At 40.0% G+C, this 13,339-nt stretch overlaps 2 protein-coding genes across 3 annotated transcripts in view; both read right to left on the bottom strand.

Annotated features, from left to right (window-relative positions):
- Positions 1 to 13,339, bottom strand: part of SH3BP5 (SH3 domain binding protein 5) — a 455,787-nt gene that overhangs the window by 84,108 nt on the left and 358,340 nt on the right. The window lies entirely within an intron of this gene.
- Positions 3,568 to 12,033, bottom strand: METTL6 (methyltransferase 6, tRNA N3-cytidine). 2 transcript variants are annotated; one of them, XM_075705704.1, is made up of 5 exons: positions 11,737 to 12,033; positions 10,473 to 10,607; positions 8,223 to 8,393; positions 6,548 to 6,689; positions 3,568 to 3,883 (listed from the first exon to the last, which is right to left on the bottom strand). In XM_075705704.1, exons 1-5 carry the CDS (start codon positions 12,016 to 12,018, stop codon positions 3,735 to 3,737), a joined length of 879 nt encoding a protein of 292 aa, XP_075561819.1. In that variant the 5' UTR covers positions 12,019 to 12,033; the 3' UTR covers positions 3,568 to 3,734. The 2 variants fall into 2 exon arrangements, with proteins under 2 accessions (XP_075561819.1, XP_075561820.1); XM_075705705.1 differs by lacking the exon at positions 10,473 to 10,607.

The following is a 13,339-nucleotide window of genomic DNA, read 5'->3' as shown; positions in this document are numbered from 1 at the left end:
AGAGACTATAATCACAGTGCATCAAACCATAAAAAAAAAATAAAAAATAAATTGGATTTTCTTAGTCCTACCCTTCAATAATAATTTGCTTCTATTCTAAATATGGGTCAGAACAAGGTGACAGCACGAAGTAACGTAATACTTATGCTTGCCAGACAGAGCAGCTAGTTCAGCTTAAGGGAAACAAAAGGAAGGTCTTCTACAGACAATCGAGTCAGTCTCAGCAGCCCCCGCTGATTGAAGACAACTCAAAGAACAATCAAGACATTTATTACAATCATGGCATAGTAGCTTGTTTGTGCCGGGTGAGCACAATTCAGTGCATGTGTATTTTTTCCAAGTCCTTTTGACACTGTTTATGCTGGTTACATCTCCCTAAGGACAGTTCTCCAAGTAAGGATACTAGGTACGGGTATCATTGGCATGTGCTACCTCTGCTGAACTTAGATGAGCTTGGAAAGCCTGAAAGGTTGGGGGGGAGTAAATCCACTTTAATCAGCACTATAACAGCCACATGCACCCCATCAGTCGTGTCTCACATGATAAGGCAAGTATTTCTTAAAGCTGACTCAACTTCCTCTACCACAGTTACAAAAACTTGCAATGATTTAGAGTTCACAGAAGCAGAGGCATAGAGACCAAATAAAGCTTTCTGACTATTCATCTCAAAATAATGTCTGCTTTATGACAACTATACCTGAAGGCTTTTCTGGCAGGGGCGCTAATGCATGCTACTTTATTTTCCAGGTCTGACTGGAAATGAGACTGAATGAGAAACAAAAAAAATTACAACTACTACTCCCCATTTAATGTGTTGCTACACAAAAAGTGACAGTACTTCCTCAAGCAGAAACACAAAGAAATACTGAAGCTACAGCCACAAAAAGGTGTATTGCTGTTCAAGCAATAGTTAGTTCAGTGTAAAAAGGAAGTCAATGGCTGTCTGCAGCTAAGTCTATTGGGTTGAGACATTGAGGTGCTGGAGTGTGTTCAGAGAAGGGCAACAAAGCTGGTGAAGGGTCTAGAGAACAGGCCTTATGAGGAGCGGCTGAGGGAACTGGGATTGTTTAGCTTAGAGAAGAGGAGGCTGAGGGGAGACCTTATCGCTCTCTACAACTACGTGAAAGGAGGTTGTAGTGAAGTGGGTGTTGGTCTCTTCTCCCACGTGGTTAGCGATAGGACGAGAGGAAATGGGCTCAAGCTGCGCCAGGGGAGGTTTAGGTTGGAAATTAGGAAAAATTTCTTCACGGAAAGGGTGGTCAAGCATTGGAACAGGCTGCCCAGAGAGGTGGTGGAGTCACCATCCCTGGAAGTGTTCAAAAAACAGGTAGATGTGGCACTTCGGGACATGGTTTAGTCTAGTCTACCCTTGATTGGTTTAGTGTGGACTTGGTAGTGTAGGTTAATGGTTGGACTGGATGATCTTAAAGGTCTTTTCCAACCTAAACGATTCTATGATTCTATGACTCAAACCTTCCAATTAATATTTTTAATACTTGCGTACATTTCATTTCCTTTTTGGGATGCTCACTTCAGTGCACTTGCCTTTGCATATGCTGACAATCATATGCCAAAGTGACACGGAACCACACAAGGCAATCCTTCAGTCTCATTTATGTGCCGTATACTCTAAAAGGACCAAACATTCAGTCTTGTAAGGCACTTGGTGTTACAGGGTTCAAACCCCGCTAAAAATCAACAGAGCTCAGACTACAGCAGTCATTGCACAACTGCTGTACTAAAGATGAACATTTGCTGAGGGAAGCCACAAAATGATGATTGCTCAGATTATAATAATGATATCATTGTTATATCCTTTTTAGCATACTTTTTCATTTACTATAAATGTTACTAGATATTTATTACTAGTATGGCAGAAAGTGCTAATGGGTTGCACAGCAGGGGTCAGCAATGCATAAATCCCCAGGATGATACTCTCCATAAAAAAAAGAGGATGTCATGTAATAACCCTCCTCAAAGAGTCGTTAGGAGAATTGCGTCGTTTAATCTCTTTTTCCTCTGAGGCCAAAGTTTGATGACACAATAAATCCAGCTCTGGAGCTCATGGTATCAGACCAAAAAAAGCTGCGGTGCCCTGACGCAAAGCAATGATCTGCTGCAAATTTATTTATAAACATATCAACTGAGTAAGATGTCTGGCATCTCCAATTTGCTCAAAAAAATTCTGACTGGTTAGCTTTGTAACATTAGGCTTTATGCTGGAAAAGTTATTACTTCTTTCCCTCCATGCACACACAGCCAGTGTTAAGAGTGCTGAAAAAAAAATCATTATCACATCTTATGGCTAGTTTGTCTTAAACAGAGGCAAATACTCACCTCTGGTCCACATCAGATGTGTATGATTGGGTCATCTAGCAACACACAAGTCCAGTGAAATGACAGCCTGAGTCAATCAATCACATACTAATATATACTGCAAGAGATTAAATCCCTACTCAGAATAGGGCCACCCTCAAATAAAGCCACAGGTGGCTCAAGGCCTTGCCTCCATTTCTGAGTATTTCCAAGGATGGAGGTTCCACAACTTCTCTAGACCCTGTCCCAGTGTCTGACCTCCCCTTGCACACAAAAAATAAAAAAATCCTAGCATTTCATTGGAATTTCCCTTGTTGCAACTTGTGTACATTACACAAGATCAGCACAGCCCATTGCACAAGTCATCGGATATTTCTGAGCTTCCTCTGCTGCAGAGCAGCTGTTCAAAATGCAGGTTAAAGATCCAGACGTGTTTCTGAGATTATATCATCCAAGAACAAAGAAGAGTTTCTGCAGTGCAAAGCACCAGGGCTGTTGAAGGAAAAGGATGAAGTACCTTCAAGCAGTCAAGTCTGTGGCTGGTTATGAATCACAGCATTAATACAGTGGCTTTTGGTGATAGGAACAGCAAAGACCAACACCTTTCCTGAGAATGACAGAAAAGAATTAAGATATCTGCTCAGGAAAGAAGCAGCTGACTACACTTGATATAAAGGAAAGTACTTCCAACTAACTGATTTCAGTTCCAAATGGGAAACTGACTTGCAAAACCTCAACTATTTCTGCTCATCAAATGAAGAATGTCTGAAATTAATTAGGGATAAAGACAACCTGGTCCTCTAACAACTTTCTTCAAGCATGAAATCAGATAATTTAGGATCTTATTTAGAATATAAACATTTGTTTACATATCTAAATGCTGAGCACATTAAAAAGATACCATTATTAAAATACCAAAGCAGCTTGCATTATACCACTCGCTGAGTCCGTTTCATTCCTGTATCTGAGAAATTATACTCAAAAGTCCCACAAGTACAGTATTTCTTCTGCTTTCAGTAACTTTAACAGGCTACAAAAAACCATAAGTGATAGGAAACACAGGATACTTATTTAAAAATAGGTTTTAATAAAAATGGAAATAACAATTATGATAATAACTAATGAAAACTAGTGCTTAAAGTTAACCATATTTACTGTGCTTTACCTCATCCTCCAACAACGCTGCACAGGATTTACTTTAGAATCAGGAATACACATACTCAACAGGTTGCCTGCATCACTAAACCATCTTAAATTTGAATTAGAAATAGCATTAATTTCGTATCTGAGGATGAAAACCAACAAGAGGTACTGGATGCAGTCATTTCTGGTTTACCAGAAAGATGAGGACACACAAGGAAAAACTACGTGCTAGCTTCCATTTCAAACAAGCAATGCTGTTGCTAATCAGCAAGAACTTATGTCTTACTGAAAGGCTTTTGAAATTTGCTTTGAAGAAAAACTCTCGGAACACGCAAGTCTTCTTTCCTATTCACAGTTTCTCGCTGCACATATTCATTGACCACTTGCTCATATCCCTCAGCCTTGAAAAGCTGAGACAAGAACTCTGGAAAAGAATTTAAAAAATTAAGATGAAATATTATGTTTAAGCTATTTTTAAAACACTAGTCAGCATTTATATAAGCATATATTCTCATGTGCTACAGCATGAAAATCACACAGGCCTTCAGATTTCAAGCTGTTCTATGCAAGCAGACTGACAAATAAAAATCAACATAGATCTCCTTTAGAAACATCAACCTAAACAAAACAGCTTGCAAAACTGGGGCGTAAGCTAGTTACTCAGTTTAGTTTCCAAAACTTGCCACATCTCTTATTTTTATCGAGTTTTGTCATTCTCCTTGTGACTGAAGCCAGTGCATTTTCACTTTGTGCAGCTGACCTTTGCTAGCTGAATACGTCACTTATTTCAAATATTTCAAAGGTAATCCAGCCTTGTAGACGCATCTCTGCTTGAAGAATACCACCCTACGTTACCAGACATTCACATGCCATTGCTCAACAGAAAAATGGACAAAATGGCAAAGTGGATATGGTGGTACCAAGCCTCCACTAAGTCAAACTGAAAGTATTTTCCATAAACAAAAGAATCTTACTCAAAGCATATCTCCCTTAGGGAAGGCAGAAGTACCTCACAAACAGGGTGACCTAAGCAGCAGAGAGGGCTGCTCATGCTATTGACTTGTCATGTTAATTAAAAATCATCACTTTTCCTTTCCTGCACCTTGTTTCATTTACTCAGGGGGTAATTTCACAATAAATTTAAGCCATTCTGAACTCATGCTGCTTGATAGAAAACAAAGACGTGCCATTTTTTCACTGCTCACGGGGATCAGCTCGATGAGACGGCTGATCATGTGGGTACAGGAACCCCAGCACTAGAAGAGGTAGCGTGTTGAGGAAGGAAGATGAGACCACTCACTTTGGTAGTAATGCAGACTTATATCAACCTAAGCCCACCATGAAGCCACATGCACTGGTTGTAAATATAGTGTGTTCATGTAAAATGGGGGACCCACATCAATGATATATAAATAAACAGCACTTGATGTGGATCTATTGAAATCTCATTGTGAGGAAGTTGCACCTATTTCGTAACACAAAATTACAACCATGCATTCCTCCACAAATTTAATTTCAAACAGTGGAAGAATGGATTTTTTTTTTTCCATGGAAGATGCTCAGTGTTGTTATCTGAGGCCCGACATATTATAAGTAAGCATCATTCAAATCACCCCATGCAGCAATTACTTGGTGTACCGGTGTAGCACTAAACAAATGAAAAATAGCACGGGTTGCAAACTGCAGAAATGATGGCAGTCATATTTCTAGTAACAAAAGAATTCTCAAGCATTACACAATATTTATATCAAAATTAGTGAGATGAATGAGATCATAATGATTAAAAATGGGAGCAGAGGTGGTCCACGAGACAGTGACAGACCAGCCCAAGGCAAAACAATTGCTAACATGAGCAATATAAGACAAATTCCCTCTTCTCTCCTTCCTCTTCCTCCTCCCTACCTCAATTCTTCCCCCAAAGCAAACGTGCATACTAGCAAGGGATTTCTCATTCAGAAACAATTCTAACACACAATAAAAATGGGATTTAAAATTCCACAGTCTCTTATTTGTTCCCTTTAGCATCCATTCTCTTTGTAAGAGCTAATTGTTTAAACAGAACTAAAAATCAGTCAATAAATAACAGTTCTAGAAATGCTTCAGTGAAGCTGTAGTACACCCTGCCTTATCTTAGATTTCATCGTTGTCCTATAAATAGAGAGAGCTCAGACAAGATTAATGGGTTTTATATATCAGAAGCAATTAGGCAATACATTATGTCATAAAATGTGAATAACATTTACTTGGCTCCAAATCGGTCTCTTCAGTGGCTGTATTTTGCTTTAGACTAAGAACAAAGGCCCCATAGAAATAAACACACAGTTCTTATTACACAATGCCCTATAATTGATCAGGGGAAGTAACGGTTCACTAAAGTTTAGCATGAGGCACTGGGAGTTAGGAAACAAGCTATAATCCCAACTCATTGTGAGAGTCTAAGCAAATTCCTTCATGTCTCTGTGCTTTAACTTCCCCACCAGTAAACTGCAATAATTAGCTTCCTTCCTAAAGCATTATGAGCACTAAACGAAAAACTGTTTAAATACTGTATCACATGGAAATGCTTTTTGCATCATCTTTAGTGAAAAACAGAAGACAGAGCAACCACAGCTAGTCAGTGCTATCTCAACAGGATCTATGCACAAGCTTCTCAGCGCTCTAGCCATGGTTCTGTTCTAGAAGTCGCTGACTTCTTCAGTAGACCTCACCTTGCACACCACGAACAGCCTTGCAAAAAGAATGCTGCCAAGGTAACTGCTTAGTTACTTCATGAAGATGATAAATTCTTTCACTGAACATTGGTCTTTTTCCCTTAGATAACAAATCTGAATGAAATTCAGCAAATTCAGAAACGGCTGCTCTTGGCACACTATAGCCCATACAAGAAGACTGTAAACAAGAAAGTGCTCCAAAAAGTCCTGCCAGTCTAAATACCCTTCTCCTCCCAAAAAGGATGGCAAATGAAGTACACCACTATTTAACAGTTCATCTGTGTAAAACAAAACTTCCACAGGCATGTCGGCAATTTCCTGAAGCCAGTTTAAACAGAAGATTCACAGAAAAGAAAGCACTCTACAGTATGTCTTACCTTCAGTAAAAAAATACGATCTTGTCCCATCTTGTCTAACATAAAAGTTTTCTCCAAGTTTGCTGCCAGATTTAAACCTGAGCATTGCATGATCATACAGTCCATAGTCTCTGAACAAGACACACTTGCCTGGTTTTAATACCTGCCACATAATACATATATGCTTTAATAAGGTAAATGGATTTAGCCATGTATATATATATTTATTTGTATACACATACAGACACATACACATATAACTGAGACAAGGTATCCTAACACATTCGATACAGAAGTGAAATATATATTGAATTAATTCCCTGTGCAACAAAGAAGTTGTATATAAACTGGATTGTCCACTCTTAAAAATGTTTCCCTATGAACAGTAGACTACAAATAGTTTCAAGATACCCGTTTGGGTGCTGATCAGCTAAATAAGCTTTTTGCAATATTCTTCAAATACAGAGGAAATAAGAAAATATACAGTTTAACAATAAAAATTAAGTCCTAACAGGGCATTTTCTTTGTTAGGTAGTATACAGTCTAGCAGCTAATTTTGCTTAATGATTAACAATGAAATTTAGAATACCATGACATTTCTTTTTTCATGTAAGAAAAATGTCGCACTATAATAAATAAAAAAAGAACAATTTCAGGAAAATAGGTTGCGGGTTTGGGGTTTTTTTTAATTGCTCTTTGGTAAAAAAATCAAGCCATAAAGAGTTTAAAATTTAGAAATACATGGTTATGGGCCATGCTGACTTTAGATTTTTGATGCATGCAACTTTCCTACCTCATCAGATACCAGCTGTATCTGTTAGAGGAGAAAGGAGTACTTGCCACTTGCAAATTTGTGCAGAAACCTACAAGCGAGTTAAATGAGCCAGGTATCTCCACAGAGAAAACAGTAATTAGCTTTTTCATGTGCACAAGCTAAGAACCAATCCTGACTTTGAAAAACAGCTGGGGATATACCAAAAAAATCAAACATTCCCTTTTCAAACTACTGATGATAAAACAAACAGGATATCTGATAATATAAAACCCCAAATACACACATATGCATAAATAAAAAATACGTTGACTATTTCCCTCTGCAGTCAATATATGACATCTCAGAGAAATTCAGAACAATCACAATTCAGACTGTTTACACCACCCTCTGGATGGGCCTATACTAGTCTATCAACTAACAAAGGCAGCCCAGGGAAATGAGTCTCTCTAGATTAACGCTGATCTCTGAACATCCCACTTCTAAATCACCACAGATCAACTGCGTTTAATAATAACAAAAACATCCTAACTGCAAGGCACTGTATCTTCTGGAAGTCAATTTTGGTTCACTGTCATTCACACCTTACCAATACAGACATTCCTGCAATCCATAAACATTATTTGTAGCATACAACCTAGGAGCCCAAGTCACAGGTTCAAAATACCTTTTTGTTATGTTGATGGCATGCATTAGGCCAGAATCCAAACAACCTCACAATACCAAAAAAGAAGAAAAAAAAAAAAAAAAATATTGTAAAACATATTTTAGTCCTGTATGCTAGGTGAACTAACTAAATACATCCATGGAACATAGTATTAAACATCACCATTACAAGTGGGGTTATTTTCTCAGAAAAAAATCGTACTTTCAAGCTAAAAAGAAGAAAAGTGCTTTAAAGGCTGTAAAATCAGCTGGTTTTACCTTGTAAATGTTCTTCAAGACGAGATGCATTTTGTCAGGATGAATGGCAGAAAGCACAAATATAAGTGTGACAACATCCACAGAATCCGCTGGTATATTTTCTAGAAGATCATCTTTGGTAAGATCACACTGGAACACTTTACATCTTTCAGTACTGCATAAGGCATTTTTCTAGGGAAATGAAAAGAGTATGCTTTCACTGAAAATTAGCAGCATTTGTTATTGCAAAAAAGTAAAAAAACTTGTAAAACTAATCAGTGGAGCGACACAAAACATAGAATCATAGAATCATAGAATCATCTAGGTTGGAAAAGACCTTTAAGATCATCCAGTCCAACCATTAACCTACACTACCAAGCCCACTCTAGACTAATCAAGGGTAGACCAGACTAAACCATATCCCGAAGTGCCACATCTACCCGTTTTTTAAACGCCTCCAGGGATGGTGACTCCACCACCTCTCTGGGCAGCCTGTTCCAATGCCTGACCACCCTTTCCGTAAAGAAATTCTTCCTAATCTCCAGTCTAAACCTCCCCTGGCGCAGCTTAAGCCCATTTCCTCTTGTCCTATCGCTAGCTACTTGGGAGAAGAGACCAACACCCACCTCACTACAACCTCCTTTCAGGTAGTTGTAGAGAGCGATAAGGTCTCCCCTCAGCCTCCTCTTCTCCAGGCTAAACAACCCCAGTTCCATCAGCCGCTCCTCATAAGACTTGTTCTCCAGACCCTTCACCAGCTTCGTTGCCCGCCTCTGAACACGCTCCAGCACCTCAATGTCTTTCTTGTAGTGAGGGGCCCAAAACTGGACACAGTATTCCAGGTGCGGCCTCACCAGCGCCGAGTACAGGGGGACAATCACCTCCCTGCTCCTGCTGGCCACAGCATTCCTGATACAAGCCAGGATGCTGTTGGCCTTCTTGGCCACCTGGGCACACTGCTGGCTCATGTTCAGCCGGCTATCTACTAACACCCCCAGGTCCTTTTCGGCCAGGCAGCTTTCCAGCCACTCCTCCCCAAGCCTGTAGCGTTGCATGGGGTTGTTGTGACCGAAGTGCAGGACCCGGCACTTGGCCTTGTTGAACCTCATACAGTTGGCCACGGCCCATCGATCCAGTCTGTCCAGGTCCCTCTGCAGGGCCATCCTACCCTCGAGCAGATCGACACTCCCACCCAATTTGGTGTCGTCTGCAAACTTACTGAGGGTGCACTCGATCCCCTCATCCACATGGTGGCAAGAGAACATTAACTTCCAACAGGTGACTAATGCAATCAGAAATTCTTTGCTGCATACTACAATAGTGAAACTACAACTACTCTTTAAAAACACAGAAACATTAAAAGAAATTTTGCGTTACAAGGTGATCAAAGTACAGCTCTTGAGCTACAAGTAGACTGTAAACAGTTTGGGTTCATGTCACATAACATGCAGCTGGGCTGCTCTAGCCCACAGTTTTGTTGGGTAAAAGGAAACCTGGTCTTGGCAAGAAAGAAGTTCAGCAAGAGCTGTGGAAGCAGACACCACTAAGTCATCCAAAACCCAGGGCAGACACTCAGCCCAACCTCATCTTGCAGTGCAGCTGTGGCATCCCAGGGAGCTGCTGTCCCCTCCTGTTTGCCACACGTATTTCTTCCCATCTTTCCCATGAGACATGCAGTCTTGTGGTTCTCAGTCACAAACGTCACAAAGAGAACGTTTTCAAACAACAGATAGACAGAAATTTACCTGTGATTAGAAACGTAATAAACCAGGAGACTTTTAAACCCCAAAGCCCCCACCCAACCTTGCTGGAAGACTTAACTTTGGACTGCAGCACCGCCCACCTACAAACAAGTCTAATCAGGCTATGAATTTCCTTAACAATAACTTTCATAGGCCTCTTTTCAAGATTCTCCTTGGGACTCCCTCTGCCCCACAAATACCAAGGGCAAGCTTCTGTCCCCAACAAATTTTGCTTGCGCTGCACAATCAGCAGAGACATAGTAGTGCTCCCAAAAAAACACAGTCTTCACAAATCATTCAAGTAATATACATATATTACCAAATGCTACAATTTGACAACGAAAAACTAGGTCTTGAGCAATGATTCAGCTTCTTGCATAGAAGCTCCACTGAAATGGACGAGTCTCCGTTTTTTGGCAAAAGCTACCCTTCTTACAAAAAGGAAGGCAAGAGAAGTCTTGTTCCAGTCATTTGTCATTTCAGAAGCTTCTAAAGACACTCTAAAAGAAGTTCCAAATATCACACCAACCTTCACATACTCAACAGCTCTAGGAGAGAAATCACAGGCATATGCAAAAATATTCAGATCTTCTTCTAAGAGTGGAAACAAGCAGTTCCCAACCCCACAGCCTGCTTCCAGAATGGTCAGTTTCTGATCTGCAAACTGGGGAGGAAGAAATCCAAGATAAAGCACATCATTTTTGTTTTCCTCATGATATGAGCAGAGACACTGTTCAATCAGCATTTTAAAAGCTATAATCAATTTTAATTACCACTGATTCAAAAACCAAAGTAGACATCCACTGGATAATCTGACACTACAAAACAGAAATCTTGATTTCTGCAGAATTACAAATCTTTTTAGAATATAAATATTTCTTTAGTCATCTACCCCTTAAGTAATCAACAGATTGTTGTACCATTTCTGTCTTGTCTTTCATTCAGCTACAACGAACAACAGATGCATCTAGCTATTCCCCTTAACGATGTTTTGCAATTAGCCTGTAATTCTGGATGCTTTTCTTTAAAGTAGTGTTCTAACGTGCACCAACTTGCATCTGAAAACGTCACATCACAGAGAGACAAGTTGTCTATTTAGGACACAAAACAAATATTCTAGATTTCGTTCTTAGTACCCCGTATGGGTCAATGTCCTGGTTTCGGCTGGAATAGAATTAATTTTCTTCCTAGTAGCAGGCATAGTGCTGTGTTTTGGATTTAGGGGGCACAGCCAGAATAGTTGATCCAAACTGACCAAAGGGCTATTCCATACCATATGACGTCATGCTCAGTATATAAACTGGGGGGGGGTTGGCCAGAGAGTAGCGATCGCTGCTCGGGAACTGTCTGGGTTTCGGTCGGCGGGTGGTGAGCAATTGCATTGTGCATCACTTGCTTTGTATATTATTATTATTATCAACATTATTATATTGTTATTATTATCATTACTATTTTACTTTATTTCAATTATTAAACTGTTCTTATCTCAACCCAGGAGTGTTTCTCACTCTTACTCCTCCGATTCTCTCCCCTATCCCATCGGGGTAGGGGGAGTGAGCAAGCGGCTGGGTGGTGCTTAGCTGCTGGCTGGGGCTAAACCACGACAGTCAATTACAAACTGAAACCGAACTGATGCATCTGTTTCTGAGGAGGTATCTGATATCAAGAGAAACTACACAGGGCACTGCAAACTTATGTGCCAGCTCTTACCCTAGTGGCTTTGTTGTAAGTATTATTAAATCATTTGGAAACCATCAATCCCATCTTTTACATAGGAAGTGTATAGATCTCACCTCCCGACATGCTTTTAACTCTTGAAACTCTCTGGTTGTCCAATGTCTGTCTTTGAAGAAGTTGGTGCTGTTTCTTTTGTAAAATAGATCCCAGTTCTTCTGTGCCTCTTTCTCCAGTTTTAGCTGTTTGAACTCAGACACCAAAACCCTATCTTTTGCCAGTCTCTCAGCCTCTTCTGGGCTAAGGATTCTTGCACTATGGCCTTTCTTTTGGAAAGCACCATCTTCAGTAGATGTTGTTACTATATTTAAGCAATTGGCTGATGCGTTTTCTTGGAACATCCTAGGTTCTTTCACACAAATATGAATGCCAAAGACCCAAGGGTGATTTTTTTTCTTTAGTGTATGTTTCCATCCCTTAACTTAGGTAAAATAACTGAGGATCTAGAAGCAGAAGAAAAAATGAGAAAGAGTTACGGTATGCACTTATTATGATTTTACAGTGATCTGTCCTACCTGACGGACTGCAATGCCACCAGATTTCTCTTCACTTCAGAAATCCTCCGTCCAAACAAACAACTGCGTACAACATCACACTGATGTCAAAGAAGATACTAACAGAGTCTGCTGGTCTTCCCTCTGCATCCTGGAAAACTACCTAACAAGAGAAAGATGGTGCAGCTCTAAGCTTATTTTCACTAAAACTGACTTTAAAAGGAAAGCAAGGGCTTTGTTTCTTGTTAGCCCCAGTTAGAACACCACAGAAAAATCATAACTGAAAACCAGGTGACATTTAAAAGTCCCATTAAAGTTGATGAAACAAACTGTATTCATGTTAGCATTTCTCCTTCCTGCTCTCACCTCTGTGAGAAAACACTGGTGAAAACATCAGCATTTATAACACCACATCACTCAAACAAGAGAGTAAAAACAGTACTGTGGCCAAAATGCCCATAGCCAGCTTGTGTCAGCATTCCTTCCACTGCCGCCTTCTGAGGATTCCCGCCACTTTTAACAATCACAGGTGTTTTTACTTTCAGATCTTATCAAAAATGGAGCAATGAAAAGAGTTCTGCATAGGCTAGGAAGGGACCCAAATCTTTTCCCTGATGTTAAACTAGTTCTGACCTCTGCCTTGCCACAAACATCCAGATCCTGGAAGATGGCACATGTGAATTAAATCCCGCACGGCTCAGTAATTCCCAGGGAAGCCCAGGCAGCCAAAACATGCCACTCGTGCACCAGCACCCAGAACCGGGCATTAGTGTCATTTCACCAAAATGGAAATGAGAAAAAACCAACAATATCCACCCTAAAGCAAAAAAAAAGTAGTAATACTTCACTTACATATTTTATCTTACATGATGCAAACATGAACATAAAATATAGACGTGTGCAAATGAAATAAAGAACTGTCAAAATTTTGTCCAGCTTCACAGGAGACAGATGACACTCTCTTTTCCCTTCAAAAACAACAGAAAAGGTTACAGAGAAGAGGCTCCCTTGGAAGAAAGTCTCCTCAAGACGAGTCTATCCTCAACAAAAAGCTTCATCAGCAAAATTTCTACGACGTGCCTGGCACGCTACAAAAAGCTCAACATTGCAACGTCCCTTCATAGGACAAGGTAGGAAAAAAAAAAAAAATCCAAGCCGGTCCTTTCAC

The sequence above is a fragment of the Pelecanus crispus genome, chromosome 2, assembly GCF_030463565.1.
Source record: "Pelecanus crispus isolate bPelCri1 chromosome 2, bPelCri1.pri, whole genome shotgun sequence".
Lineage (NCBI taxonomy): Eukaryota > Metazoa > Chordata > Aves > Pelecaniformes > Pelecanidae > Pelecanus > Pelecanus crispus.
The sequence above is the reverse complement of the archived record's forward strand: the minus strand, read 5'-3'. Positions and strand labels throughout refer to the sequence as shown.